The sequence below is a fragment of the Bos javanicus genome, chromosome 13, assembly GCF_032452875.1.
Source record: "Bos javanicus breed banteng chromosome 13, ARS-OSU_banteng_1.0, whole genome shotgun sequence".
Taxonomy (NCBI): Eukaryota; Metazoa; Chordata; class Mammalia; order Artiodactyla; family Bovidae; genus Bos; species Bos javanicus.
The window spans coordinates 2,418,877-2,444,893 of NC_083880.1; the positions used below are offsets into that span (position 1 = coordinate 2,418,877).

A 26,017-nucleotide genomic window follows, 5' to 3' on the forward strand; every position below is an offset into this window, starting at 1 on the left:
GAGTGCCTCTTCCCCACTGCCCATTTGGGACCTATGCATACTGTTCAATCAATGCTGTCGTGACACCCCAAGGGTGGACAGATTCTCTTCTGCCACAACTTGCTCTGTGAAAAGCCTAGTGAATGGCAATCGAATGTGGAGTTACAAGTCATCAAGCTGGTCTCCTGGGGTCATTAACGAGCTCAGAACCCTTGCATCTCAGCCAGGCCCTGCCCACTCCCCAGCAACAACCATCACCTCCTTACCTCTGTCCCATATGGCAGCCTAGAAATCACCTCGGGTGCCATCCAGTAGGGTGTACCAACCAAGGATTTCCTCTTTGGCACCTCTTTGGAAACTTGAGCACAGAAACCAAAGTCAGACAGCTTGATCTGAAAAGGAAAGGAATGCAACAAACTAACCATTGAAAAATACTGGCTTCAACAATTGGGGCAAGATGGAGGGACCTAGAGATTTTCATACTAATGAAGTAAGTCAGAAAGAGAGAGACAAATACCGTATAGTATCACTTATATGTGGAACCTAGAACAAACGATACAAATGAACTTATCTATGAAAAAGAAACAGACTCAGACATAGAGAAGGGAGTTGTGGTTTCCAGGGAGGGGAGGATGGGCAGATGGGGGGCTGGGATCAGCAGATGCAAAGGGCGTGTATAAGATGGACAAACAGCAAGGTCCTGCTGTGTAGCACAGGGACCTGTACTCAGTATCGTGACAAACCACAATGGAAGAGAATATGAAAAAGAATATATATACACACATATATATACACACATATATGTACACACATGTATATACACACACGTATATACACACATGTATATACACACATGTACAATTGAACCACTTTGTTGAATAACAGAAATTAAGGCAACATTGTAAATCAACTATACTTCAATAAAATAAATCATAAAAATATACTGGCTTCAAAATGTAGAAATATAACACAAGTTTCAGCTTCAAAGCAAAATCATCTTATCCTTCACAGGTCTTGGATATATCAGAGAAGGGGCTCTCAGACCCTTTCGTTGGAAAAGCACAACCCATTTTAATGAAAATAACTCTCATGGCCCCACCAGGACTGACTTTCAAATGTTTAGCTGCTGCTATCTTTTTATACAATCATGAAATAATATAATACACCCAAAACACGAAACTCATCAAAATTCAAGGCCACTACTTCCATTTAATGTAGGAGAGATAAGAAAGCCTTCCTCAGTGATCAATGCAAAGAAATAGAGGAAAACAACAGAATGGGAAAGACTAGACATCTCTTCAAGAACATTAGAGATACCAAGGGAACATTTCATGCAAAGATGGGCTCGATAAAGGACAGAAATGGAATGGACCTAACAGAAACAGAAGATATTAAGAAGAGGTGGCAAGAATACACAGAAGAACTATACAAAAAAGAGCTTCACAGCCAAGATAATCACAATGGTGTGATCACTGACCTAGAGCCAGACATCCAGGAATGTGAAGCCAAGTGGGCCTTAGAAAGTGTCACTACAAACAAAGCTAGTGCAGGTGATGGAATTCCAGTTGAGCTATTCCAAATCCTGAAAGATGATGCTGTGAAAGTGCTGCACTCAATATGCCAGCAAATTTGGAAAACTCAGCAGTGGCCGCAGGACTGGAAAAGGTCAGTTTTCATTCCAATCCCAAAGAAAGGCAATGCCAAAGAATGCTCAAACTACTGCACAATTGCATTCATCTCACATGCTAGTAAAGTAATGCTCAAAATTCTCCAAGCCAGGCTTCAGCAATATGTAAACCGTGAACTTCCTGATGTTCAAGCTGGTTTTAGAAAAGGCAGAGGAACCAGAGATCAAATTGCCAGCATCCGCTGGATCATTGAAAAAGCAAGAGAGTTCCAGAAAAACATCTACTTCTGCTTCATTGACTATGCCAAAGCCTTTGACTGTGTGGATCACAATCAACTGTGGAAAATTCTGAAAGAGATGGGAATACCAGACCACCTGACCTGCCTCTTGAGAAACCTATATGCAGGTCAGGAAGCAGCAGTTAGAACTGGACATGGAACAACAGACTGGTTCCAAATAGGAAAAGGAGTACGTCTAGGCTGTATATTGTCACCCTACTTATTTGACTTACATGCAGAGTGCATCATGAGAAACACTGGGCTGGATGAAGCACAAGCTGGAATCAAGATTGCCAGGAGAAATATCAATAACCTCAGATGACACCACCCTTATGGCAGAAAGTGAAGAGGAACTAAAAAGCCTCTTGATGAAAGTGAAAGTGGAGAGTGAAAAAGTTGGCTTAAAGTTCAACATTCAGAAGACGAAGATCATGGCATCTGGTCCCATCACTTCATGGGAAATAGATGGGGAAACAGTGGAAACAGTGTCAGACTTTATTTTTTGGTCTCCAAAATCACTGCAGATGGTGATTGCAGCCATGAAATTAAAAGACGCTTATTCCTTGGAAGGAAAGTTATGACCAACCTAGATAGCATATTGAAAAGCACAGACATTACTATGCCAACAAAGGTCCATCTAGTCAAGGCTATGGTTTTTCCGGTGGTCATGTATGGATGTGAGAGTTGGAGTGTGAAGAAAGCTGAGTGCCAAACAATTGATGCTTTTGAACTGTGGTGTTGGAGAAGACTCTTGAGAGTCCCTTGGACTGCAAGGAGATCCAACCAGTCCATTCTGAAGGAGATCAGTCCTGGGATTTCTTTGGAAGGATTGATGCTAAAGCTGAAACTCCAATACTTTGGCCACCTCATGTGAAGAGTTGACTCATTGGAAAAGACTCTGATGCTGGGATGGGTTGGGGGCAGGAGGAGAAGAGGACGACAGAAGATGAGATGGCTGGATGGCATCACCAACTCGATGGACATGAGTTTGGGTGAACTCCGGGAGTTGTTGATGGGCAGGGAGGCCTGGCATGCTGCAATTCATAGGGTCGCAAAGAATTGGACACGACTGAGAGACTGAACTGAACTGATGATGCTTTAGTGCAAATAAACTGCTAGTCACAAAGCAAGTTTTGTACAAACTGCTACAGTTTAGGTTTTTTCCCACTGAACACATTTGGATTTCTAAGTACCTTGAGATGATTCAAATAACCAACCTCATTTCTATGTTTGAATTATTACAAGACCCCATTTGGAAAGTATGCTGGAAAACCACTGTAGGCATAGGCTCCCCTTTTCTTTTGCTTTTCCTCCTCTCTCAGGATAACTCAAGTTGCCAATGGAAATATGGGCATAGAAACTGGGTGTTAACAATTAGTTATTAGGAGTTCAAAGTGTTCAATTTAATTACCCATTGTGCATGCACATATGTTGTTTATTTTAGAGGTCATCAAAAAAGAAAACCCTGAGATTTCTTGCCCAGAACTTTTAAGAATACTCTTAAGAACACACTGCACCATTAGGAAACCCGCCAGGTTATATATTCCAGGTGACCAGGATTCAGTTTATTTCTGGGAGGCCTGATTCCTGCTCATGATGATCTGATCTGATTGGAGAGGATTGCTACTTAGGATTACTGGTGATAACGGAATGCATTAAAAAAAAATGCTTCAGGCATTGTTTGGCAATGGTTCAGAGTGGTCATTTGAAGTGAAAATTGCCATAAATCAAAAGTATGGTCTCTAAGGTACACATTCTCCCTTGATTCTCTTTATACATCTCTGAACTGTTTTCGGTCTTTTTTTCTGGCTCTGTCTCTGCTGCCCACACCTTAATACTGGGGCTTCCTGGAGTTCAGGTCCCAGTGCTCACCTCTTCTCTTTTTATGTGCTTTTGCTAGATACTTTTTTTTTCCCTCCCAGGCTTAATGCAGATTTCTCTCCTTCATTCTAAAACTACACACCCATCCAGTGTATGCTTCTACATAGAGTTAATTCTTGTGAAGGGTGTAAGGTCCATGTCTAGATTTATTTTTTGAGCATGTGGATACCCAGTTGTTCCAGTACCATTTGTTGAAAAGACAGTCTTTGCTCCATTGTCTTCAGTCGTGTCCAACTCTTTGTGGCCCTATGGACTGTGACCCTGCTAGGCTCCTCTGTCCATAGGATTCTTCAGGAAAGAATACTGGAGTGGTTCGCCATGCCCTTCCCCAGGAGATCTTCCCGACTCAGAGGTCGCACCCACACCTCAGGCATCGCCTTTATCGCCAGGTGTGTTCTTTGGCACTAGAGCCACCTAGGACGTCCTGTGCTGCCTTTACGCCCTCGTCAAAGGTCAGTTGACTCTGTTTATGTGGGTCTATTCCTGGGCTGTCTAGTCTGTTTTATTGGTCTGATGACGGACAGGGAAGCCTGATGTACTACAGTCCATGGGGTTGCAAAGAGTTGGACATGACTGAGCAAATGAACTGAACTGATAAACTTTCGAATCAATATGTCAATACCTACAAAACAACTCACTGAGACTTTGACTGAAGATTATATTGAATTTATGGGTCAGGTTGGAAAGAACATCTTGATAGTACTGAGTCCTTCTTATCCTGCAGCCTTATTATCATCACTTGTTAGTTCTAGTTTTTGTTGTTGATTCTTTCAGATTTTCTACATAGGTGATCAGGTCATCTATGATCAAAGAGAGTTTTAATTTCTTCTTTCTCAATCTGTATACCTTTTATCCCTTTCCTTATTTTATTGCATCAGCTAGTGCTTCCAGTATGCTGTTGAAAAAGAATGGTGAACGGGGACATCTTTGCCTTTTTCCTAAACTTAGTGGGAAAGCATATTCAATACTTAAGCATACCTCAAGGCCCTGATCACTTCTCACTTTCTCTAGAATTTTTCTTAGGAGCCCTTATTGATCTGATCTCCAAATTTGTGAGAATTTAGCACCCCACTCCAGTACTCTTGCCTGGAAAATCACATGGACGGAGGAGCCTGGTAGGCTGCAGTCCATGGGGTCGCTAAGAGTCGGATACGACTGAAGTGACATAGCAGCAGCAGCAGCTGCTGCTGCTAAGTCACTTCAGTCGTGTCCGCTGCTGCTATGTCGCTTCAGTCGTGTCTGACTCTGTGCAACCCCATAGACGGCAGCCCACCAGGCTTCCCCGTCCCTGGGATTCTCCAGGCAAGAACACTGGAGTGGGTTGCCATTTCCTTCTCCAATGCATGAAAGTGAAAAGTGAACGTGAAGTCGCTCAGTCGTGTCCGACTCTTCGCAACCCCATGCACTGCAGCCCACCAGGCTCCTCCGTCCATGGGATTCTCCAGGCAGGAGCACTGGAGTGGGGTGCCATCGCCTTCTCCAATGCATGAAAGTGAAAAGTGAAAGTGAAGTCGCTCAGTCGTGTCCGACTCTTCGCGACCCCGTGGACTGCAGCCCTCCAGGCCCCTCCCTCCCTGGGATTCTCCAGGCAGGAGCACTGGAGCGGGCGCCGTCGCCTTCTCCAATGCATGAAAGTGAAAAGTGAACGTGAAATCGCTCAGTCGTGTCCGACTCTTCTCGACCCCGTGGACTGCAGCCCTCCAGGCTCCCCCTCCCTGGGGTTCTCCAGGCAGGAGCACTGGAGCGGGCGCCGTCGCCGTCTCCGTTAGCAGCAGCAGCAGCACTCATTTACCTTTGAACTGTTCCCGATGCTGATGTTGTCACTCCAGCTAGGAATGACATTGCTCAGGGGCAGTAGATGTGTCTTTTAATTGTGAAGCCATACTGCGTTTGTTAAGATCTGGGAAAGCAGTAGGTACTCAACAAAATGCATGCTATTAGATTGACTTTCTTTGATATTGACACATATATGAGTTTTTATATACAGAATATGGCTTCCCCAATGGCTGAGTGGGTAAAGAATCTGCCTGCAATGCAGGAGAGAGACACAGGAGACATGGATTTGATCCCTGGGTTGGGAAGATCCCCTGGAGGAGGAAATGGCAACCCACTTCAGTATTCTTATCTGGAAAGTCCCATGGACAGCAGAGCCTAGAGGGCTACAGTTCAAAGACTTGCAAAGAGTCAGACAGGATTGTGCATATACAATATACATACATACATGAGACAGGAGATTACACGACAAAGATACATTATTTTTCCTTGTAAAATCATCACTGACTTACCAAAGACAACTGCTTCTAGAATCAAAGCTGTAACACAGATGAAATGGAGGTAATGTTTTGGAAATTATTAATGTGTTTTTTTTTTTCTTTTTCCATTTCCTTATTTATGATCTTCTCACCAATCAGGCCAAGACTTGTGGAGTGTGGTTTGGGGTGGGACTCCCTCAAATTGGATTGCTCCAGAGGGAATGTTAGAGAAAGCTGGTGTAACAGAGAGATTATTTTTCTCAATTGCTTTGGCATACCAAGAGTCATACTCAGATGCTTCAGATCATATAATTTCCATGTGGTATAAAGAAGAGTGCCTTGGAAATTCACTCACAGTCCAGTGGTTAGGACTTGGCACTTTCATTGCTGGGGCCTGGGTTCAACCACTCCTCAGGGAACTAAGATCCTGCAAGCCACATGGTGTGGCAAAAACAAAGAGAGTGGCCTGTGGCCATGGTAGCTGGTCCATAATTCTTGTTGCCCTATTGTAAAAGGCATCTACAGTTTTGACAAGTGAAAACCCTTATAGCCCATCACTATTAGCCTAGGATTATTTGCAGAAGAGGACAAAGAACAGTGACTTATATCAGGCCCCAGTTCTTTGTTATACATCACTTCTAACCACTTCAAGCTTTAAAAATATCTGAGCAGCATACACCCCCACACAAACAAGGGAGAGAAGGCACATGCATCTATGTTCAGAGGTAACAGTAAACATATTCAATAACCAGATTCATCTAGACCATTCAGAATCTAGACATTAAGCTGAGCACATTTCTGGAGTTATCCTGAGGCCATTGCCATCTTTAATGAGGCAAAAGGAGTCCTGGTACAGGGTTGGGCTCAAGGGGATAATACTCCAGTGAATGGAAACAGTGGCTATTAACCAACAAGCATGAGAATATTGCAACATTTTAACAATAGCTATAGATAAGGGGCTTCCCTAGTATCTCAGCTGGTGAAGAATCCACCTGCAATGCAGGAGACTCTGGTTTGATTCCTGGGTCAGGAAGATCCCCTGGAGAAGGGATAGGTTACTCGCTCCAGTATTCTTGGGCTTCCCTTGTGGCTCAGATGGTAAAGAATTGCCAGCAATGTGGGAGACCTGGGTTAGTTGGGAAGATCCCCTGGAGGAGGGCATGGCAACCCAGTCCAATGTTCTCGCCTGGAGAATCCCCACGGATAGAGGAACCTGGTGGGCTACAGTCCATGGGGTTGCAAAGAGTTGGACACAACTGAGCAACTAAGCACAACATAGATAAGGTGGCTCAGGGGTAAAGAATCCTTTTGCCAATGCAGGAGATGTGAAAGTGGGTTCAATCCCTGGGTCGGGGCGCTCCCCTGGAGAAGGAAATGGCAACCCACTCCAGTATTCTTGCCAGGAAAATCCCATGGACGGAGGAGCCTGGTGGGCTACAGGCCATGGGATCACAAAGAGTCAGAAACAACTGAGTGCCTGAGCAAGTGTGCATAGATACAGTGGTGAAACCCCATTGCACACCAGCCTTGGGTGTGCCCAACATGGCCTCAGTGGAGAGATGGCACAGTAGAGCGGGTGGAAATGAACTTGAGGCAATGCTACTGGCTTCCATCATGGCCTCTGCGTGGTGTGCAGGGGTCTAGAAGCTTCTCTCCTCCAGATCTTAGTGAAGGAATGGGGAAGCACCCAGCACAAGCCTATGGTTGACAGGAGGGCCAGTCCCAAGGATAGCTTTCAAGACTTGAGGGAAGAGGGACTTCCCTGGTGACCCAGTGGCTAGGACTACATGCTCCCAGTGGAGGGGGCCCGGATTCCATCCCTGGTCAGGGAACTAGATCCCACACACTACACTGAAAAACATCCCATGTGCTACAACTTAAAAGGATACCTCAGGCTGCAGTGAAGATAGAAGATCCCGAGTGCTACAACTAAGACCCAGGCAAACAAATGCACATCAAATATTGTGTAAAATATTGCAGAGAAGCCTTCCTGGAAAGTCCAGCAGCTGATGGGACCAGTTAACGCTGGTCCCACTGGTCACTGGCCCAGATAGCAGAAGAGCATGTTACGATAAGGCAGGGACCATCAAGACACAAGAAGATGGATTGTGTCTCCTTCATCCCGAGGTCCCATAACCCCCATTTGTCTCCATTCTGAGGAGGATAGGGGTGGGAGGTGTAAAGAAGGAACAGGTGGTAGTCAAATCTGAAAGACAGGTTTTAAAGGTATCAGTTTAACCTTACTGTGGTTGAACTTGATAGACAATGTTTAAATTGTATAAGCAGACTAAATTTAATAAACTGAATTAAAATAGAATTTAAAAATAGCCACTGGGGCTTTATGAACAAGTCACGATTAATTGTAAGAAAGAGAGAAGCTATATAATTGTGTGTGTGTGTGTGTGTAGTTATTTCCAAAGCTCAAGCATGAGTAAATTTGCAACTCTATTACACAGATAGGAGAGCAGGGACAATTTTGCCAATATATTTTGTTTGCCTGTAAATTTAAGAAACCTGAATGATTAAGGAGGTGAATGTATCAACATTCTGGTATTGGCAGTTTTAATTTCAGTATCTCTAGTGTGGTTTTCTTTTTACAGACATTAAAAGAAGATACCAAACCCGAGAGACTAATAATTATCTCCCTGGAAAAATGTAAGATCAGAAATTGAAACTCAACATTCGGAAGCCAGTCCTGTTCTTCTGTTGTAGGAGTATAAGCGCTTTTGCATGATTTTTTTTTTTAACTCATCCAAAGTACATAAAAGAGACAATTTTCTGAAAGAACATAATTGCGCACAACATTCATCCAAATAAATCTGCAAGTAGATAATGAAAATTCAAGTAATGAGTATAATAAAGCACTGTAGGCAGTTCTTAAAAGCAAATCACAGAGACTTTAGGCTGAGCCTTAGTTTAGATAGGATTGTACAATGCAGGTACTTAGGAAACCACGTATATCTTACGAAAAGAACTGAAGTGAGCACGTTGCCCACCCCCAAACAGGAGATGTAGCTGGTTCCACACGGGCCAGACAAGGAACTGGAGCTTAGAACTCAGACAAAGCTGCCACTTAAATCTGAGCTCTTATCCATATCAGTGCATTCCGGCTAGGAGTCAGAAAGTGTTAGTCGCTCAGTCATGTCCAACTCTTTGGGACCCCATGGACTCTAACCTGCCAGGCTCTCTGTCCATGGGATTCTCCAGGCAAGAATACTGGAGTGGGTTGCCATGCCCTTCTCCAGGGGATCTTCCTGACCCAGGGATCAAACCTGGGTGTCCTATAATGCAGGCAGATTCTTTACTGTCTGAGACACCAATCAGGGCCCCACAAAAACTTGCAAGAGGGGGAGCAAAAGAGACTCTACCCATAAGATAAATTTAAAATAGAATGTAAAACCCTTGTTTTGTGAATTGTATGGGCTCTAAAGAACCGCTGCATCTGCTCCAGGTTTTGCTAAGGCAGAAAGATGGATGCTTTTGTCCTTTGTTCCTGGGTGCTTCCTACAAGGCAATGGTACTCATATCATCAGCTGGAGATTTCTCAGAGATGCACCCAGCCTGACTGAATCAGAATATTCAAGACAAGGGCCCAGGAATTTTTTGTGAAGGTCTCCAGGGGTTTTAATGGTCACTGAAGTCTGAGAACCTCTGTTTTAAAAAGAGCAATGACCCATGAACAAAGGAACTGAGAGAAGTAATAGAAGGAGCCAGACTGATGATGATGCCTCCAGCTGAAGGCCTGCTTTCTCAGCAGCCAAAGCCTAGAGGAGAGGGAAGGCATTGCAGCAGCTGAGCTGCAAAGGCCTGGAAGCCCCAGGCAGCCCCTCTGCCTTCCGATGGAGCTCAGAGCATGGTAGTAACTTGCCCTAGACTGTACAACAGTATTAGTGAAAACTCAACCCTGGGGTCTCCTGACTTTTCATGCTGTGCTCCCTGCATTAGAAAATGGGAGCATTTGCATCTGTCTCAGAGACTATTGGAAAGGAATGAATGTAAGCAAGCTATCTAACATGCCTGAGTCTCTATTTAAGAAGAGCTTTTGGGAGATCATATTCAGGTCTTCTTCTAAAGGTAAAATTCTAACAATTTGAGGATCCAGGAAAATAATACCAAAGAATTAAGTGAGCTGGTGGAGACACTGTAAAATGAGGAGCATACGCCCTTGCTGAAGAGACACTGATAACCAGCTGATTGTCAGGGGCCCCCGCAGGGGACTTGTGGAACATTCACAGGGTTCTGGTTGCCAGTCTAGCCCCCCTTACTTATCCTTTAACCCTCGCTTCAAATCCTATAGGGGAAAGGGAACAAACATATATGCTATTTCTGGCTCTATGTTAGCTTGGGCCCCTCCTCCCCCAGAAGAAAACACTGAGATAAGGATATAGTGTAAGTCATGTACTGGGGAGACACAGGAATCACTCGCAGTGAAATGGAGAAATAGAACAGGGAAGGGAAGGCAGTCATTCGAGGACTAATCAGCAAGAAGCTACCACCTTGGGAATGAGAGCTCAATGTTGAGGGCGTCTGGGAGACCGCATATGATGCGTCCCCAGGGCTGGTCCATCCAAGGACGAGACAACTCAGGTATCATACATCAATCCCCATCACTTTTCCAGGGCTGCCTCTGGGGACTGTGGAGGCTAATTCCTTTGGAATTTCTAGCTTGCTTTGTACTGGAAGAGCAGACTACAGTGTCCAGAGAAAGTCCCCAAGCAAAGAGACGCACGTGGTGGCATTTGAAGGTGGAGTTAGTGAGGGCTGACGTGGCATCACATGAGTGGGGCACCAGCAACATTTGCACCATGATGCTATTCACCCCCATCACACCACCCCCATGACTGCCAAGTGTGAAGTCAGGCACAGTGTTTTTAAGTGAGAGAGGAATCTGAAATTTTGTGTGACATTTCCTAATTCTTAAAGTGTGGCAGCCAATTTATATTAAAAAGACTACAAAGATCACTAGTAAATGTCTCTTTTTAATAGATGCATTCATTGGGCTTAGGAAGATATGGGTTTGATTTCTATTTCAGCCAATGAATTTGATAAAAGTTAGTCACTCACTGTCTAGTGACCCCTAAGTATCATCTCTTAAATGCAAACCCCAGGCCAAGGAAAAATCACGGATGAATTTATTCAACTTTTAACTGCAAGGGTTGGGCGGGGATTGCCTTCATTTTGGGCACCTACCTTGTACCTGGTTTACCTCGTATGGCTTTATACTAATTACTTCATGTAATTCTTAAGACCACTCTATGTTACTTATTTTCCTTTTCAAACCTCAAACATCACTCCTTAAACACCCCTGCTTAACACAAATTAGTGACTCACTAGATATTATTTATATCATGGACAAATAGTGAACAATTTATTTTTAGTTGATAACAAATAATTTCACTTGTAGTCTCTGAGGAGGCCAGAAAGGATTCATCCTCTTAAACGTGAACAATTCACTTTTTTTTTTTTTTTTACTTTTTTTATTGGCGGATAACTGCTTTATAATATTCTGCTGGATTCTGCCGTACCTTGATATGAATCAGCCACAGGGTACACACAACCTCTCCCTTCTGAACCTCCCACCCTTCTTCTTCCCCACCCCACCCCTCTGTGTTGTCACAGAGCACTGGGTTGGGCTCCCTGCGTCCCACAACAAATTCTCACTTGCTATCTATTTTACATATGGTCATGTATATGTTTCCATGCTCTTCTCTCAACTTTTCCCACATTTTGAAATGTATATAGGTTCATGGAGGTTGCAAAGAAAGGTGCATCCAGTTCTCCCTATATATTAGCATCTTATACACTATGCAGGGCTTCCCTGGCGGCTCAGAGGTTAAAGTATCTGCCTGCAATGCGGGAGACCCGGGTTCGATCCCTGTATCAGGAAGATCCCCTGGAGAAGGAAATGGCAACCCACTCCAGTATTCTTGCCTGGAGTATCCCATGGACGGAGGAGCCTGGCAGGCTACAGTCCACGGGGTCGCAAAGAGTCGGACACGGCTGAGCGACTTCACTCACTCACTTCACATACACTACGGCACAATATCAACACCAAGAAATTGATGGAAAGTCCATAGAGCTTGCTCAGATTTCACTAGTTATATATGAACTCACTTGTGTATGTTGTGTGGTGTGTGTGTGTGTCTGTGTGTGTACTCTGCAATTTTATCACATTGTAGTCTTATACAACTACTATCACAAATTGATAACCAACAGTAACATCACCATAAAATGATGATGCTACCTCTTTATAGCACACACTCCCAATCTGTAACCCGGGCAACCACTAATTTGCTGTACATCTCCATATTTACGTTACTTCACAAATGTTACATAAGTGGAATTATTCACTGTGTATCCTTTTGAGTTTGACTTTGTTTCACTCAGTGTAATTTCCTTGAGGTTCATCCAAATTCATGAATGTGTCACTCATTCATTCCTCTTTTTCCTTTGCGTAGTATTCCCTGGTATAAACACACCACAGGTTATTTAGCCATTATTCACCTTCAGAACGGAGAAGGCAATGGCACCCCACTCCAGTACTCTTGCCTGGAAAATCCCATGGACAGAGGAGCCTAGTGGGCTGTAGTCCATGGGGTCGCAGAAAGTCGGATACGACTAAGCGACTTCACTTTCACTTTTCACTTTCATGCATTGGAGAAGGAAATGGCAACCCACTCCAGTGTTCTTGCCTGGAGAATCCCAGGGATGGTGGAACCGGTGGGCTGCCGTCTCTGGGGTTGCACAGAGTTGAACACGACTGAAGTGACTTAGCATCAGCAGCACCTTCAGAAGGACATTTGCCTATTTTCTAGTTTGGGGCTATGATGACTAAAAGTGCCATAACATTTGTGTGCAAGCTTATATGTGGAAATAAGTTTCCATTTCTTTGGAATATATGCCTAAGAGTGAGACTGCTGTCACATAGTAGCAAGTCCATTTTTAGTTTTGAAAGTAACTGCTAGTCATTTGTCAAGAGTGGCTCTACATTTACATTTGCACCAGCAGTGTATGAACCAGTGGTGTTATCACTACTTTTCATTTTAGCTGCTCTTAGAGGTGTGTAATGATATCTCATAGTTTTAATTTGCAGTTCTGTCAGGACTGATGATGCTGAATATCTCACAACAGGAAGAGAATCCAGCATACCTGTGTGATAGACAATATTTCCAAAATTGCCAACAACAATACTGTCCCTGAGATCTTCTTATCATGTGATTCAATTCTCCTCCCACTCAGGAGGGTTTTATGTTTCTTCCCCCAGAATCTGGAAGGGCTATGATCATGGTGGAAGAGACACTATGAGACTCTGAGATCATAAAAATGCCATGCTCCCACCCTGTTTTCTTGGGACACTCACTCACGGACCCCAGCCCCCATGCTGTGAGGAAGGCTACGTGGAGAAGCCCGATGGTAGGGTGCTAGAGGACAGTCCCAGCTAAGCGTGCAGTCACCAGTCAGTGCACGTACCTGACGTGTGCCCGAAAAAAACGTACAGATGTTTTCATCTGACAAGTCCCTACACTGAGCCCAGCCAACTCTCAGAGCCAAGCAAGAATGCTAAAATGAGTTTTCACTTAAAATCACATGATTCATTATTATGACAATAAACAGATATGTCTTCTGCACTATTGCTGCGTCGCTTCAGTCGTGTCCAACTCTGTGCGACCCCATGGACTGCAGCCTACCAGGCTTCTCCGTCCATGGGATTCTCCAGGCAAGAACACTGGAGTGGGTTGCCATTTCTTTCTCCAATGCATGAAAGTGGAAAGTGAAAGTGAAGTCCCTCAGTCATGTCTGACTCTTATCGACCCCATGGACTGCAGCCTACCAGGCTCCTCCATCCATGGGAGTTTCCAGGCAGGAGTACTGGAGTGGGGTGCCAATAGAATGCTATAAAAACTCCAATATGTTAGTATACATTATACTCTCAGCCTTTTCCTGGAGTAGTCACACTCCCTCTCTGCTCTCTTTTTTAAGAAACAAAGTTTCCTTTCTCTGTAGTAAGTGGAGTCAATAGGGAGCCCTGTTCTGAAATTTTGATGAACTCACTCTGGCCAACACAGAGAGCCAGGCTCCGCCCCACATGCTGTGCTTCCTCTTCCGGGACTGCACTTAGTCCTGATGGCCACAGGCCCCGCTCCCTGAGGAGTCTCCGTTGTCACCATCCCCTGCAGAGGGGCCTTCTCTGACAGCCTCTGCAGACTCTCTACTGTCCACCCTCCTTACTGGCTTAAATCAACAATTCATAGAAAACTTAGAATGTATCACCTTGCCTGTCTGGTGGTGATTTTATTTGTATGTTTATCTATCTGTTTATGATCACACCCTGATATCAGGGCTTCCCTGATAGCTCAGTTAGAAAAGAATCTGCCTGCAATGCAAGAGACCCTGGTTTGATTCGTGGGTCAGGAAGATCCCCTGGAGAAGGGATAGGCTACCCACTTCAGTCTTCTTGGGCTTCCCTGGTGGCTCAGCTGGTAAAGAATCCGCCTGCAATGCAGGAGACCTGGGTTTGATCCCTGGGTTGGGAAGATCCCCTGGAGCAGGGAAAGGCTACCCACTCCAGTATTCTGGCCTGGAGAATTCCATAGACTGTATAGTCCATGGGGTCATAAAGAGTCGGACATGACTGAGCGACTTTCACTTTATGATCACACCCCTAGATGCTTAGAATAAACTGAATGAAATTAGTGATTTTGCTTTACTCATCCTTAGGACCTTGCACAGAGTTGGACATGACTGAAGCAATTTAACATGCATGCATGCATATATAAAACACACATATATACATGGAAATATGGAAAATGGGATTCTGGGTGATCTTTATTTTATCCTTTATACTTTTCTGTATTTGTTGGATTTTCTGCAATAAAATCAACAATTTTTTTTTTTTAAATGAAGAAAAGCTGCAGTGCTTGGGAAACTTCTTCTGGTTACCCTCTGATCATTCCTGGGCAATTCTGATGTGACATGGATGTTTTCCATGTGAGTGAGGATGCTGGGTGGTAAAAGACAGGTGCATTAAGGGGACACTGGCTCCATTCATCTAGGGGCTATTACATCTGGTGGGAGTTTAGGGAGATTGTTGTTTAGTCGCTACGTTGCATCCCATTCTTTTTGTGACTTCATGGAAAGGTCCTAAGTAGCAAAACTTCAAAACTCTTCTAACTAAGTCTTCCTGGGAACATCAACCCATTCCTTCCATGGCTGTTGTTCTATGGTGTTTTGTACCCTGGTGGGGCTGATAAGTTTCAAGTGAATTCTCTGGGTAGGTTGCAGTGATGGGAAATGCAGAAATCTGAGCCTAGAGATACACCAGTGTGGTGGATATCTTCCATTCATCCTTCTAGATCTAGGTCCTCCCTTCTTTGAGCCCTGGGAGGTCAACTTCCGTTGACCCATTGATGGCTTCCAACTGGACTCAGTCAATGCACGGCTCCGGTGGGAGCCTAGAAGAAAGGAGCAGAGTGAGGCTGGGTTATTTTTGGCCCAGCTCCCAAGCTGCAGGTTCTCTGTGGGTCTGGGTTCCAATGAGGCTCAGAGCTCTTGCCAGGCAGCCCTCTTCCTGCAACAATCTCTACTTCCAGATTCCAGTCCTGAGTTCTGCACCTTACCTCTTCAGGCATGGAGTAGCAAGATCAGTGTTCCATCCTAGAGAATTGCCCTGGTCCTCATGACACTTCCTCTTGACTGATCTACCAATACCTTTATTAAACTCTCCCAAAGGACTTCCCAGGTGGCACTAGTGGTAAAGAACCCACCTGCCAATGCAGGAGACATAAGAGGCACAGGTTCGAACCCTGGGTAAGGGAGATTCCCTGGAGGAGGGCAAGGCAACCCACTCCAGTTCTCTTGCCTGGAGAACCCCATGGATAGAGGAGCCTGGTGGGTTATAGTCCATGGGGTCGCAAAGAGTCAAACACGACTGAAGTGACTTAACACACACACACACACACACACAAAGTACTGGAATTTGTCATCTGCAGGTACTCTTAGTGATACTAGGGTGGACACATCCTAGAAAAGTCATTTTTTCCCCACCAACAAAAATAAGCATGTAGCAGGAAAATAAAAGACCTTTCCATATTTTTACTTCCCATGCTTATTGTTAAGTGGAAAATTATCCTTCAAATTCAGTTCACAGATAATTCTGATTAACAGGATGACACAGAGGATGGTGATTTCCTTTTTGTAAGCCTTCTGGGAAGTGTTGTAGGTGACTTATGGACAATCAGAATTATGAGAAAGCGCTCTTGGGAAGATAATACCCGTGACAGATGAAGTGACAGAGCAAACTGGGGAGGGACTAAACATGAAAACCTTACCCGGCCATCACTTGTCAGCAGGATGGAGTCACTCTTTATGTCCCTGTGGATCACTCCTTGGTTGTGAAGGTAGGAGAGAGCTCTCAGAACGGACAGACAGACAGTAGCTATCTGCTCTTCATTCATTCTAGAAAGGAAATCACATTGAAGGAGCTAGGTCAGGTTTAAGACCATCTTTGAAATGATCAAGAGAGGTAGCTCCCTTGAGTTCCAGTGAACCAGTCCATGCTCCCCAGTCCGTGTCTGGAAAACCTACAGGGAAGGAAAAGGACGTCTTTGGGACCTGATTCCCAGAACCTAAGGCTTAACCCTAACGATGACAGGCGCCAAGTATAAACTGAACGAAAGGGAGCCCCACTGGCTAGTCTTTGGGTCATTAGAGCAAATGTACTTCCTTGGACTCTTACAGGTAATTCCCCAGGTACTGACACACCGCCAGGGTCCGGTAGAGAGGATGCACTGAATGGAGCTATATTAGTTCCAGGAACTGTTCCTAGGTGATCTCGAGGAAGTCCTTTAATGTCCTTGGGTCTCTTTTTCCTCATCTTGGACATGGGCATGACCATGGTTCTCTTCTTGGGCTTCCCTTGTGGCTCAGCTGGTAAATAATCTGCCTGCAATGTGGGAGACCTGGGTTTGATCCCTGGGTTGGGAAGATCCCCAGGAGAAGGCAAAGGCTACCCACTCTAGTATTCTGGCCTGGAGAATTCCATGGGCTATATAGTCCATGCGGTTTCAAAGAGTTGGACACAACTGACTGACTTTCACTTTCACAGTTCTCTTCAGGCTTCCCTGGTGGCTCAGATGGTAAATAACCCACCTGCAATGTGGGTAAACCTGGGTTCGATCCCTGGGTTGGGAAGAGCCCTGGAGGAGGGCATGGCAAGCCACTCCTGTATTCTGGCCTGGAGAATTCCATGTACAGAGGAGCCTGGTGACTACAGTCCATAGGGCTGCAGAGTGACTGAGCATGCACGCATGCGCACACGCACGTGCGCACACACACTGTCTGTCTGTGTCTATATCCATGTAGGGTTGCTGTGGCCTCTGGCTATCCTAATAGGAATCTGCCAGCTGAAATGCTGGTGATAAATGCTCAGTGTCTTCCCTAGCGTCGTTTTGTTTTCAGGCGGTCTACCGCTGACTCAGAGCTGTAGGCGGTCGTGACTGAAACACTGCCTCATTACAGTGGAGAAAGAGCAGAAACTCTGCCCTCACATGGGTTCCCAATGCTTTCTTGCTATCTTGCTTCCCCTCTATTGTTGCTCATCTGGATTCACTTTTGATTTGGATGCCATTTCAGTGACATCTCATATAGCGCCTTCATGACGATCCTTTCAATTCTTTGGCATTTTATCTACCAGAAGAGCAAACTTAAAGTTTCCTAAATGTACATAATTTTTTTTTTTTTACATATGTGTTCCTTTGAACCTTGCTTTTCCAAGCATGATCCAGGAACTAACAGCATTAGCATTGCCTGGGGGCTCCTTAGAATGCAAAGTATCACTCTCTTCACTACTGAATCAGGATCTGCATTTTAATAAGATCCATGGGTAACTTGTATGCATATTAAAATTTGAGAAGCCCTGTTTTAGCACATACTCTTTCATTTGCTTTCATTGCCCTTTTCTTCCCACTTGCCTTCTTAGTAAACTCCTATGCATCTCTCAAAACCCATCTTGGACATTGCTGTATTTCAAAAATACTTCTTGACTCTAGTAAAGATATTCAGGTATCCTTCTATGCTACTCATGTACAGCTTTCTGATTCTGCACAGGTGTTATAGTTTATTTATTTTGTACCCCCAGCATTTAGGAAAGAGTCTGGCACATAAAAAGTGATTAATATATACTTGATGAAATGACCACAACTGGCATATCAGAGAAGCAAGTAGCTGAGGCAACAGGGGCAATTAACCATTGTTACTTGCAAGGCGATTTGAAACAGAATTGAAGACTCTGTCTCTCTCTCTCTTTTATGTAGTTTATTGTTAAAACTACATAAAACTTTGCTCTTTCACCTGCCCCTGCCTTTCCCAGATACCCTTGGTAGTATCAAGACATAGCAATGGCCTAGCAACTCAGAAGAATGAAACTCAGTTTTAGAAATCTTCATTGGGATGGGAAATTCTATTATTTGTCACTTAAGCTCAATTCTCAGCAGCTTGCTGATTTAAAATCAATGAGTATCAGTGAACTCCTAGAAGGCAGGGAGAATGTGAATTGAATGAATAAACTATACATACATGATATTGTAATAGGCACCTGGGAATACAGAAGTAAGAGCAGTCATTTCTCTGCCTTCAAAGTGCTTACAACTTATAAAGAGTTCATAGAAATAGTTACTAAGGTTTTACACTGGGGAAGAATAATAAGCATCTAGAATTATTTGTCTGGATAATAAGAAACTTACCTGGTATGAGTAACGATGTCTGTCAAGGCACCACCTTCTAGGAATTCCATGACCACCCAGAGCTCATCACTAACAAGGTAGCTGTTGTACATATCAACCACATTGTCATGGTGATAATCCCGCATTATCACAACCTGGGCAAAATGGAAAGACGTTATTTGACTTAAGAAGGTGAGATTAAGCTTTTTGTTTTCTTGTGACTACATCTGGGCTGTGAGTTTAATGATGGAGAAGTAATGATGGGGAGGGAGAGACAGATTCAGAAGCCTATTACAGATAAAGGGGCAGCGCTGAGAGTTGCTGGTAGGAATGGAGATCACGTTAGCAAAGTCAGAGAAAACAGCAGGTCAGTGAGGCTTGGGAAGAATCAAGAATAAAGACAGGCAGAACCATAGAAGGGTCTCCATTCGCAAGAGTGAGGTTAGTTGACTATTCTGGGGGATGTGATCAGATTTCTCATGGGTTGCTCTTAAAACCCACTGTGCATACTCTGTTAACTGGGCAAAAGAGTCACCAACGCAAAGTAACTGAGTCTCATAAATGAATGAAAATCACGGTCATTACGGTTTGGGCCACATGAGACCAATTTAACTTCTTGGGAGGTCTGTGTTGAGTCTGAAAGAGTTTGGGCTGAATACAAAGGACAAGTCTTGAAGGTAAAAACATTAGGATTTAAGCATAAAAAGGTCAGCTTGTGTCTGCTTGCTAGAGAGAGCATCCAGGAATTCCTGTCCTGGGGCTGCTTGTGGTGACACAAGTCAGAATCAGTATTGAATAATAAATTATACAGTTATTTATCTAAGTTCGTTTGTCCTGTCTCTTCTGGCACTGCAATTTGGAAATAAGTTCCAGAAATCAGGAGCTGTGGATCAGGAAGAAGCTGAGCCCCACTGACCTGGTGCTGTCTGTGAGATCTGGAGGGTGGGAAAGAAATGAACGCCTATGGGAGGTAGAAATGCACGGAGCTACTGGTGGCTTCGCATGAAGCCCCACAGCAGAAGGTTCAAAGTCACAGCTGAGGGCACAGTTACAGCTGTATGAACCTGCTATCTGACCAGGGCTAGTCACATAAACTGAGTCCAGGTTTCCTTGTTGCTAAAGTGGAGATAACATCTTTCTGTCACCTGACCAATGCTTAGCACAGAGGGTGACCCACAAGAGGAACTTCCTAAAGAGGCAGCCATATAGGCACAGAAAAAAGGATGCCGCTTTGTATTAACATTTTTAGCATTCTCTAATGTCATAAAATGTACAAGGGCTATTTCTAAAATTGGAAAGAAATGTTACAGAGGACAGAAGGATTGACCCAAACACACCATCTACCTCATTGAAAAGCAGCTCTCGCCTCTGCTGCTTCCGGAGGTCCATTTTCTTCACTGCGACTTGTTTCCCTGTGTGTTTCTCTGTGGCGATGCACACAATGCCGGTCGACCCCTCCCCAATTTTGATAAAGTTGTCCAAGTATTCCCTGGGGTCTCCTGGGCTGACCACCAGCTGCAAGGCAGCCCGGAACTGTTCGTGGGACACCCTGGAGGGCTGCTGGTCTGAGGAGGAGCCCCAGCTGGGTGGAGGGTAGGTGCTAGATGAGATGCTGAGAGAGCTCAGGTAAGAAGCTGTGGAGATGTACTGTGAGCTGGTCTGCAGGGAGGGGTGGTGGTACAGGGTGGCTTTGTGGTACCCAGATGGGTACTGGTGGCTGCTTGAGGAATAGCCTGCTTTGCTTTGACTCTGAGGTAGTTTGCTGGGACCCCTGGGGTAGGTGTCGGACCCTGACAGTGGAGGGCTGAGGACCATCTGTGCTCGATCATAATCCACCTGGAAAGACAGACATAGATGGAGAAATTCACATGCTCTACCTGAACATCACAGCCATCACACAGCTGGTCCAAATGATGAGCACCACTTTTCACAACCTGCTCGGGGGAAAGGCTTACCTTGTAAAGTCCTGGAATGTCTGCTCCCGCCCTTTATCTGCCCTCCAACTTCCCCATCCAGCCTCTTTCTTTCTCCTTCCCTATTAAAATCCCCAGAAGCAGACTCTGAGACCTGGATTAGAATGCAAGTAATAGGAGGTGATCCCTGGACTTATGAAGTGAGACAGGAATGGGGGAAAAGTCAATAAATTGTGAATCATAAAGTATGATGGTTAGTTTTAGGTGTTAACTTGGCTATACATGGAGCCCCATTGTTTGCTCAAACACCAGTCTAGATATCACTGTGGAGGCAATTTTCAGATGTGATTAACATTTAAATCAGTAGACTTTGAGTAGAACAGATTACGCTACAAAATGTGGGTGGGCCATATCAAATCAGTTGACAGTTTTAAGAGAAAAGATTGAGTTTAAAGAGGAAGATTTTTGCACCTACATGGCCCTTTGGCTCAAGTCTCTATCAATTCTTGCTGGAATTTCTAACCCCCACAATTGCATGAGTCAGTTTCTTAAAATCTCTTCCTCTTTTTGTATGCATGCATGCACACACATGCATATCCTGTTGGTTCTGTTTCTCTGGTGAACTCTAACATACACAGCAAGATACCACTGATGTAACTGGAACTTAATCCCACTAGGCAAGTCCAAACCCTGGAAGACTATGTAGGACACACACTTTAAAATTGTCCCATCTCAGAGCAGAGAGTTAAGGTATTCAGGTACCAAATCTGCTTACCATCAGCTCCTTGGGATATGAATTCTCTGGCACTTTTGGCCTTCCGTGTCCTGGACTGAGCAGGCTCTGACAGTCAGAGGAAGGTCTAAGATTGTGAAGAGCGGATTGATGGACTCAGTGGAGTGGATGGGGAGGACAGATAGGGCAGGGGTGGGGGAAGCCAGTGAGGGGTTTCTAAGACGGTAGAGGTAGGTTTCAGCAATCACACTCTGGAAAAGACCAAGAAGGAGCTCTGGCCACCCCTGGAATGACTGAGGTCAAGGATGGTGAATATGCACAGCACACTACTCTTGCCCAAAGCAGGAAGTGTTAGTAGATCAATGCACTCCTTTGTGCAAGATCCTGATAATAACAGAGTGTTGGGTAAACAGAAGGTGCTTGAAAAAGATTTGTTGATGGGACCTCAGCCTCCTTCTTAACACAGCATCCCAGGAAGTCTCTACTACTCTACTGGGATGTACACGGAATGACATCTTCATGCTCACCCTCATCTACCCCGAGGATCTAGATTTGCTCTAAATGATGGTTACTGGCTACATGTGTCTATCTAATTAAAATCAATAGAAACCAAAGTTAAAAATTCTATTCCTCATTCACATTAGTCATATGTTAGGTATTTAATGAGTCGACATATCAAACAGCACAGATAAGAGAACATTTCCACCATTGCAGAATACTTTAAGGGTTGCACTGTTCTATTCACTATTGAATTCACTGGTCCTGTGTGGTCCATTTATTCATTCATTTAGTGCTATGCTTAATCGCTTAGTCATGTCCAACTCTTTGTGACCCCAGTGACTGTAGCTTGTCAAGCTCCTCCATCCATGGGATACTCCAGGCAAGAATACTGGAGTGGGTGGCCATGCCCTCCTCCAGGGGATTTTCCCAATCCAGGGATCAAACCCGGGTCTCTCACATTGCAGGTGGATTCTTTACTGTCTGAGCCACCAGGGAAGCCCCATTCATTTAGCACGCACATTAATATTTGAGCAACTATTAGCTGTTGGGCACCATCTCAGGTGCCGTGGGAAGGCCCAGCAATAATTATAATGGATGGTATTTCTGTCTTCCTGGAGTTTACTAGAGAAGAAGATGGATGATAGACAAGAAAATCAATAACTATGCAGTATATGGTCTAGTAGCAATGGGTGATATGAAAAATAAGACAGAGGACGGGGGTTGAGAGAAACAAGATGCTGTCTTGGATGGGCTGGCCAAGGAAGGCTTTCTGAGAGGTGCCGCACGAGTAGAAGCCTGGCTGAACTGAGGGAGCGAGCCCGGGACTGTGGGGGAAGGGGGCAGTCCAGGCCGGGGCACAGCATGCACAGAGCTCTGAACACATAGAGGCTTGAGGAGCAGCACCGAGCTGAGGGCAGGTGCCAGGGGAAGACGGACGGAGAAGGAGCACGCAGGCAGCTTGTGCAGACCCATGGCAAGGACAACGGAGGTTGCTACACAGAGAGGCGTGGTGGGGTCCTGACTCTCGGTGCTGAAGGAGCAGCTCTGGTGGAAGGGATGCCAGTGAGCTTACTGCAGCTAGTGTGGGCAGAGATTAGGGTGGGTTCTCTACATGGCATGAGGAATGGTGGGATCCAGGGTCAAGTCTAAAGCTGGCAGGATTTTCTGATGGATGGGGTTAGAATATAAAGCAGAAGAATCAGAGGTAATTCCCAGGATTTTGGCTTGAGGAACAGGCCACTTTGTAATACGAAGCACGCAAGTGCAGAAGCAGGATAGTGAGTGGTGAATCAGCCTCCAAGATGGCTCCCAGGGATCCCAGCTTCTCGACAGGAATGTGCAGTCTTCTCCGTGGTATCAGGTGGATTTGTGTGGGGAAAAGAATATGGTGGAAGTGATAGCAAGTGCCTTCTGAGGTCAGTATGAACGTCGTGGCTTCCCTCCATTCTCTCCTATTGCTCTGGCTTTCTCTGGTTGCCATGTTGTGAGGACACTCAAAAATCTATGGAGAGGTCTTCCTGCCAAAAGCCAGCTAGAAACAGAAGCCTCCCACCAACAGCCAAGTGTGTCATCTTGGAGGTGATCCTCTGGCCCCAGTCAAGCCTTCAGATGGCAGTAGCCCGGGATTCTTTATTACACACTAGTAGGTAACTAACGCATGGGGGAAAACCCAGAGTTCCATCACGGCCATGTTAAGTGTGAGACAGCTATTAATCATCCACTCGGAGATGTCTCTTAGGTGACAGGCGTGCCTCCAGTCCAGGGAAGAGCTGAGGCTATGACATGAATCTGAGAGTTGTCAATATTTAGCTGGTATTAAAAGCCACAGCATTGAATGTGTAAGAGAAAGTTCAAGGACTCCAGCATGTGGAGTCTATAAAGAGAAGGAGGAAGCTGCAGGAACTGAGGAGGAGAAGCCAATTTGGCAGGAAAGGCATGAAGGGCCTAGGGTGTCCTGAGGCCCAGAAGGACAGTGTTTCAGGAAGGAAGGAGTGAGGGGCCGTCACATGCCACGGAGAAGTGAAGCAGGGTGCAGCAGGGTGCCCGCCGCACCTGGCCACATGGTGGTCATCGGACACAGGCAAGGTCAGAGGCACTGGCCCTCACACCACATGACCAGGGCCGCCTCCCCAAGTCAGGGAACAAGGTCTGCACACAGTGGGCCCCTGACAGGGGCCGCCACGGTCCTAGTCTCAGTTACGCACCACCCTCTGGCTCCAGGTCACACTGCGGGCCTCCTGCCCTGCTGCACTCGGGGGCCTCGCGCCAGCCAGGGCTGGGGTGTTGCGCAGTCTGAGCCCTGGCCTGGTGGCAGAGCAGAGAGAACATATTTAAGGATGTATTGAAAGCTGGATTTTGATTCTGGTGACTTGAGTCAAATCACTTAGTAAAATCTGGGTCATCATACCTCTCTCTCAGAGTTTTTATGAGGCTTAAGGTAAGCCTAAGGGCCCCCTAGAGCAGCCTACTGTTTAAGAAAAGACTCTGGACTCAAAGCCTTTATTTGCCATTTGCAAGTTGTGTGACATTGGGCAAGTTATTTAAATTCCTGTGCTTCAGTTTTCTCATCTTTAAAATGGGAGTAATAATAATAATACCTACAGATTAATAATGGTACCTGCCTAATAATAATAATAATAATACCTACTTCCTTTAGTCACTGCAAATGCTAAAGAATGAATACAAATTAAAGAATTTGAACAGAGACTATTCCATACAATCTATTAATTCATTCTAGGTATTGTTATTATATAAAGTGCTTAGCAATATAAAAGGAATGTAAAAGAAAATAATAAATAGTAACTACAATGGTAATAAAACTAGTGAGCATTTGTTGAATACTTACAATGTAAAAGTGAAAGTGAAATATATACTCCTATTACACACATCTTCTAAAACAAAGTGGCTCATTGTAATATAGCGAACATCATTGAAATGCTGTATTTGAGATCAAGTTGGTTTTTGTCTAAGGCCTGGATTTGTGCCATACACAAAACTGGTCTGTGTATGTGCTAGGGTTAGGGGATGACAAATGTTGGTGTAAATTAAATAATTAAGTTCTTCCTGCAAATTAAGCTCAGATTAGCAAAGCCCAGGCTAGTTACAAGGCCATCATGTGAGGGGCAGTGGGGTCTATGACTTTTACTCTCGAAAGTGTGTCCTGGGAGCCATCACATCCCATTATCTCCTGCTGTCTTTATGACAGTATTTCCTTCTATGCTTCGAAACAGAATTCATTCTCCGCAAGCAGGTATAACTGATCTCTGAAGAAATGTTAGAAGTAAAAGGTGTCTCTGGTAGGAATCACATCCTCCACTGCTCTTCTTTATCAGACTCTACTTGTCACGACTGTCATGTGACATCAAGAAAACACCACTTGAATCTGATCTTACATTTAGTTTTGTGTGTGGTGTTAGAGAATGTTCTAATTTCATTCTTTACCATGGAGCTGTCCAGTTTTCCCAGCACCACTTATGAAAGAGACTATCTTTTCTCCATTGTATATTCTTACCTCCTTTTGTCTTGCAAATCAACTATTCTCCAATATAGAATAAAAATTAAATTAAAAAAAATAATTAAATACCAAAAAAGAAAAGAAAAGGATGCTTGTCTTCACAAATGGGAGGATTTCCAGTTAGACAGACTGCAGAGTTCACTGTGAGCTAAAGGTCTTTGAAATTAGGTCTTAGAGATAAAACAGTGCCATTGTCTTTCATGGCTGCTAGGAGGAGGTGCAGACTCTTAAAAAAGCAATAGATGAGGCACAAACGCTACCACAAGAGACAGGTTTTGGTACCAGACTCGAGGGATATGGGTCAAAGGAAAATGGACATTTGGCTACTGGGAGAGAATGCATGTTCCTCTCTGCATGCTCCGTCCACTCAAAGAGATGATGGTGGACAAACGGCTGGCTATGTAAAGGAGACATTCATAAGCAACCTGTTCTATTGACTGTGTTGCTGAACCATGGTCCCCAGGTGATCTTCATGACCCAAGGGTTCCATGATGGTGACTGTCACTGGCTCAAACACTGTGGCTAGCCTCATGATTTATCACTGTAACAGACAAACAGAAGGTAGACAATCCCACTGTATGGTTGATAAAACTGAAGCTCTGGGAGGTGAAACTCTCCCC

At 44.7% G+C, this 26,017-nt stretch overlaps 1 protein-coding gene across 3 annotated transcripts in view; it reads right to left on the bottom strand.

Moving 5' to 3' along the window:
- Positions 1-26,017, bottom strand: part of PAK5 (p21 (RAC1) activated kinase 5) — a 419,175-nt gene that overhangs the window by 6,440 nt on the left and 386,718 nt on the right. For all 3 annotated transcript variants that reach the window (XM_061435602.1, XM_061435603.1, XM_061435604.1), the window contains exons 5-8: positions 20,081-20,572; positions 18,758-18,891; positions 16,346-16,472; positions 246-371 (exon numbers count right to left, since the gene is read on the bottom strand). In XM_061435602.1, coding sequence (XP_061291586.1) covers positions 246-371; positions 16,346-16,472; positions 18,758-18,891; positions 20,081-20,572 — 879 coding nt within the window. The remainder of the gene's footprint in view (positions 1-245; positions 372-16,345; positions 16,473-18,757; positions 18,892-20,080; positions 20,573-26,017) is intronic.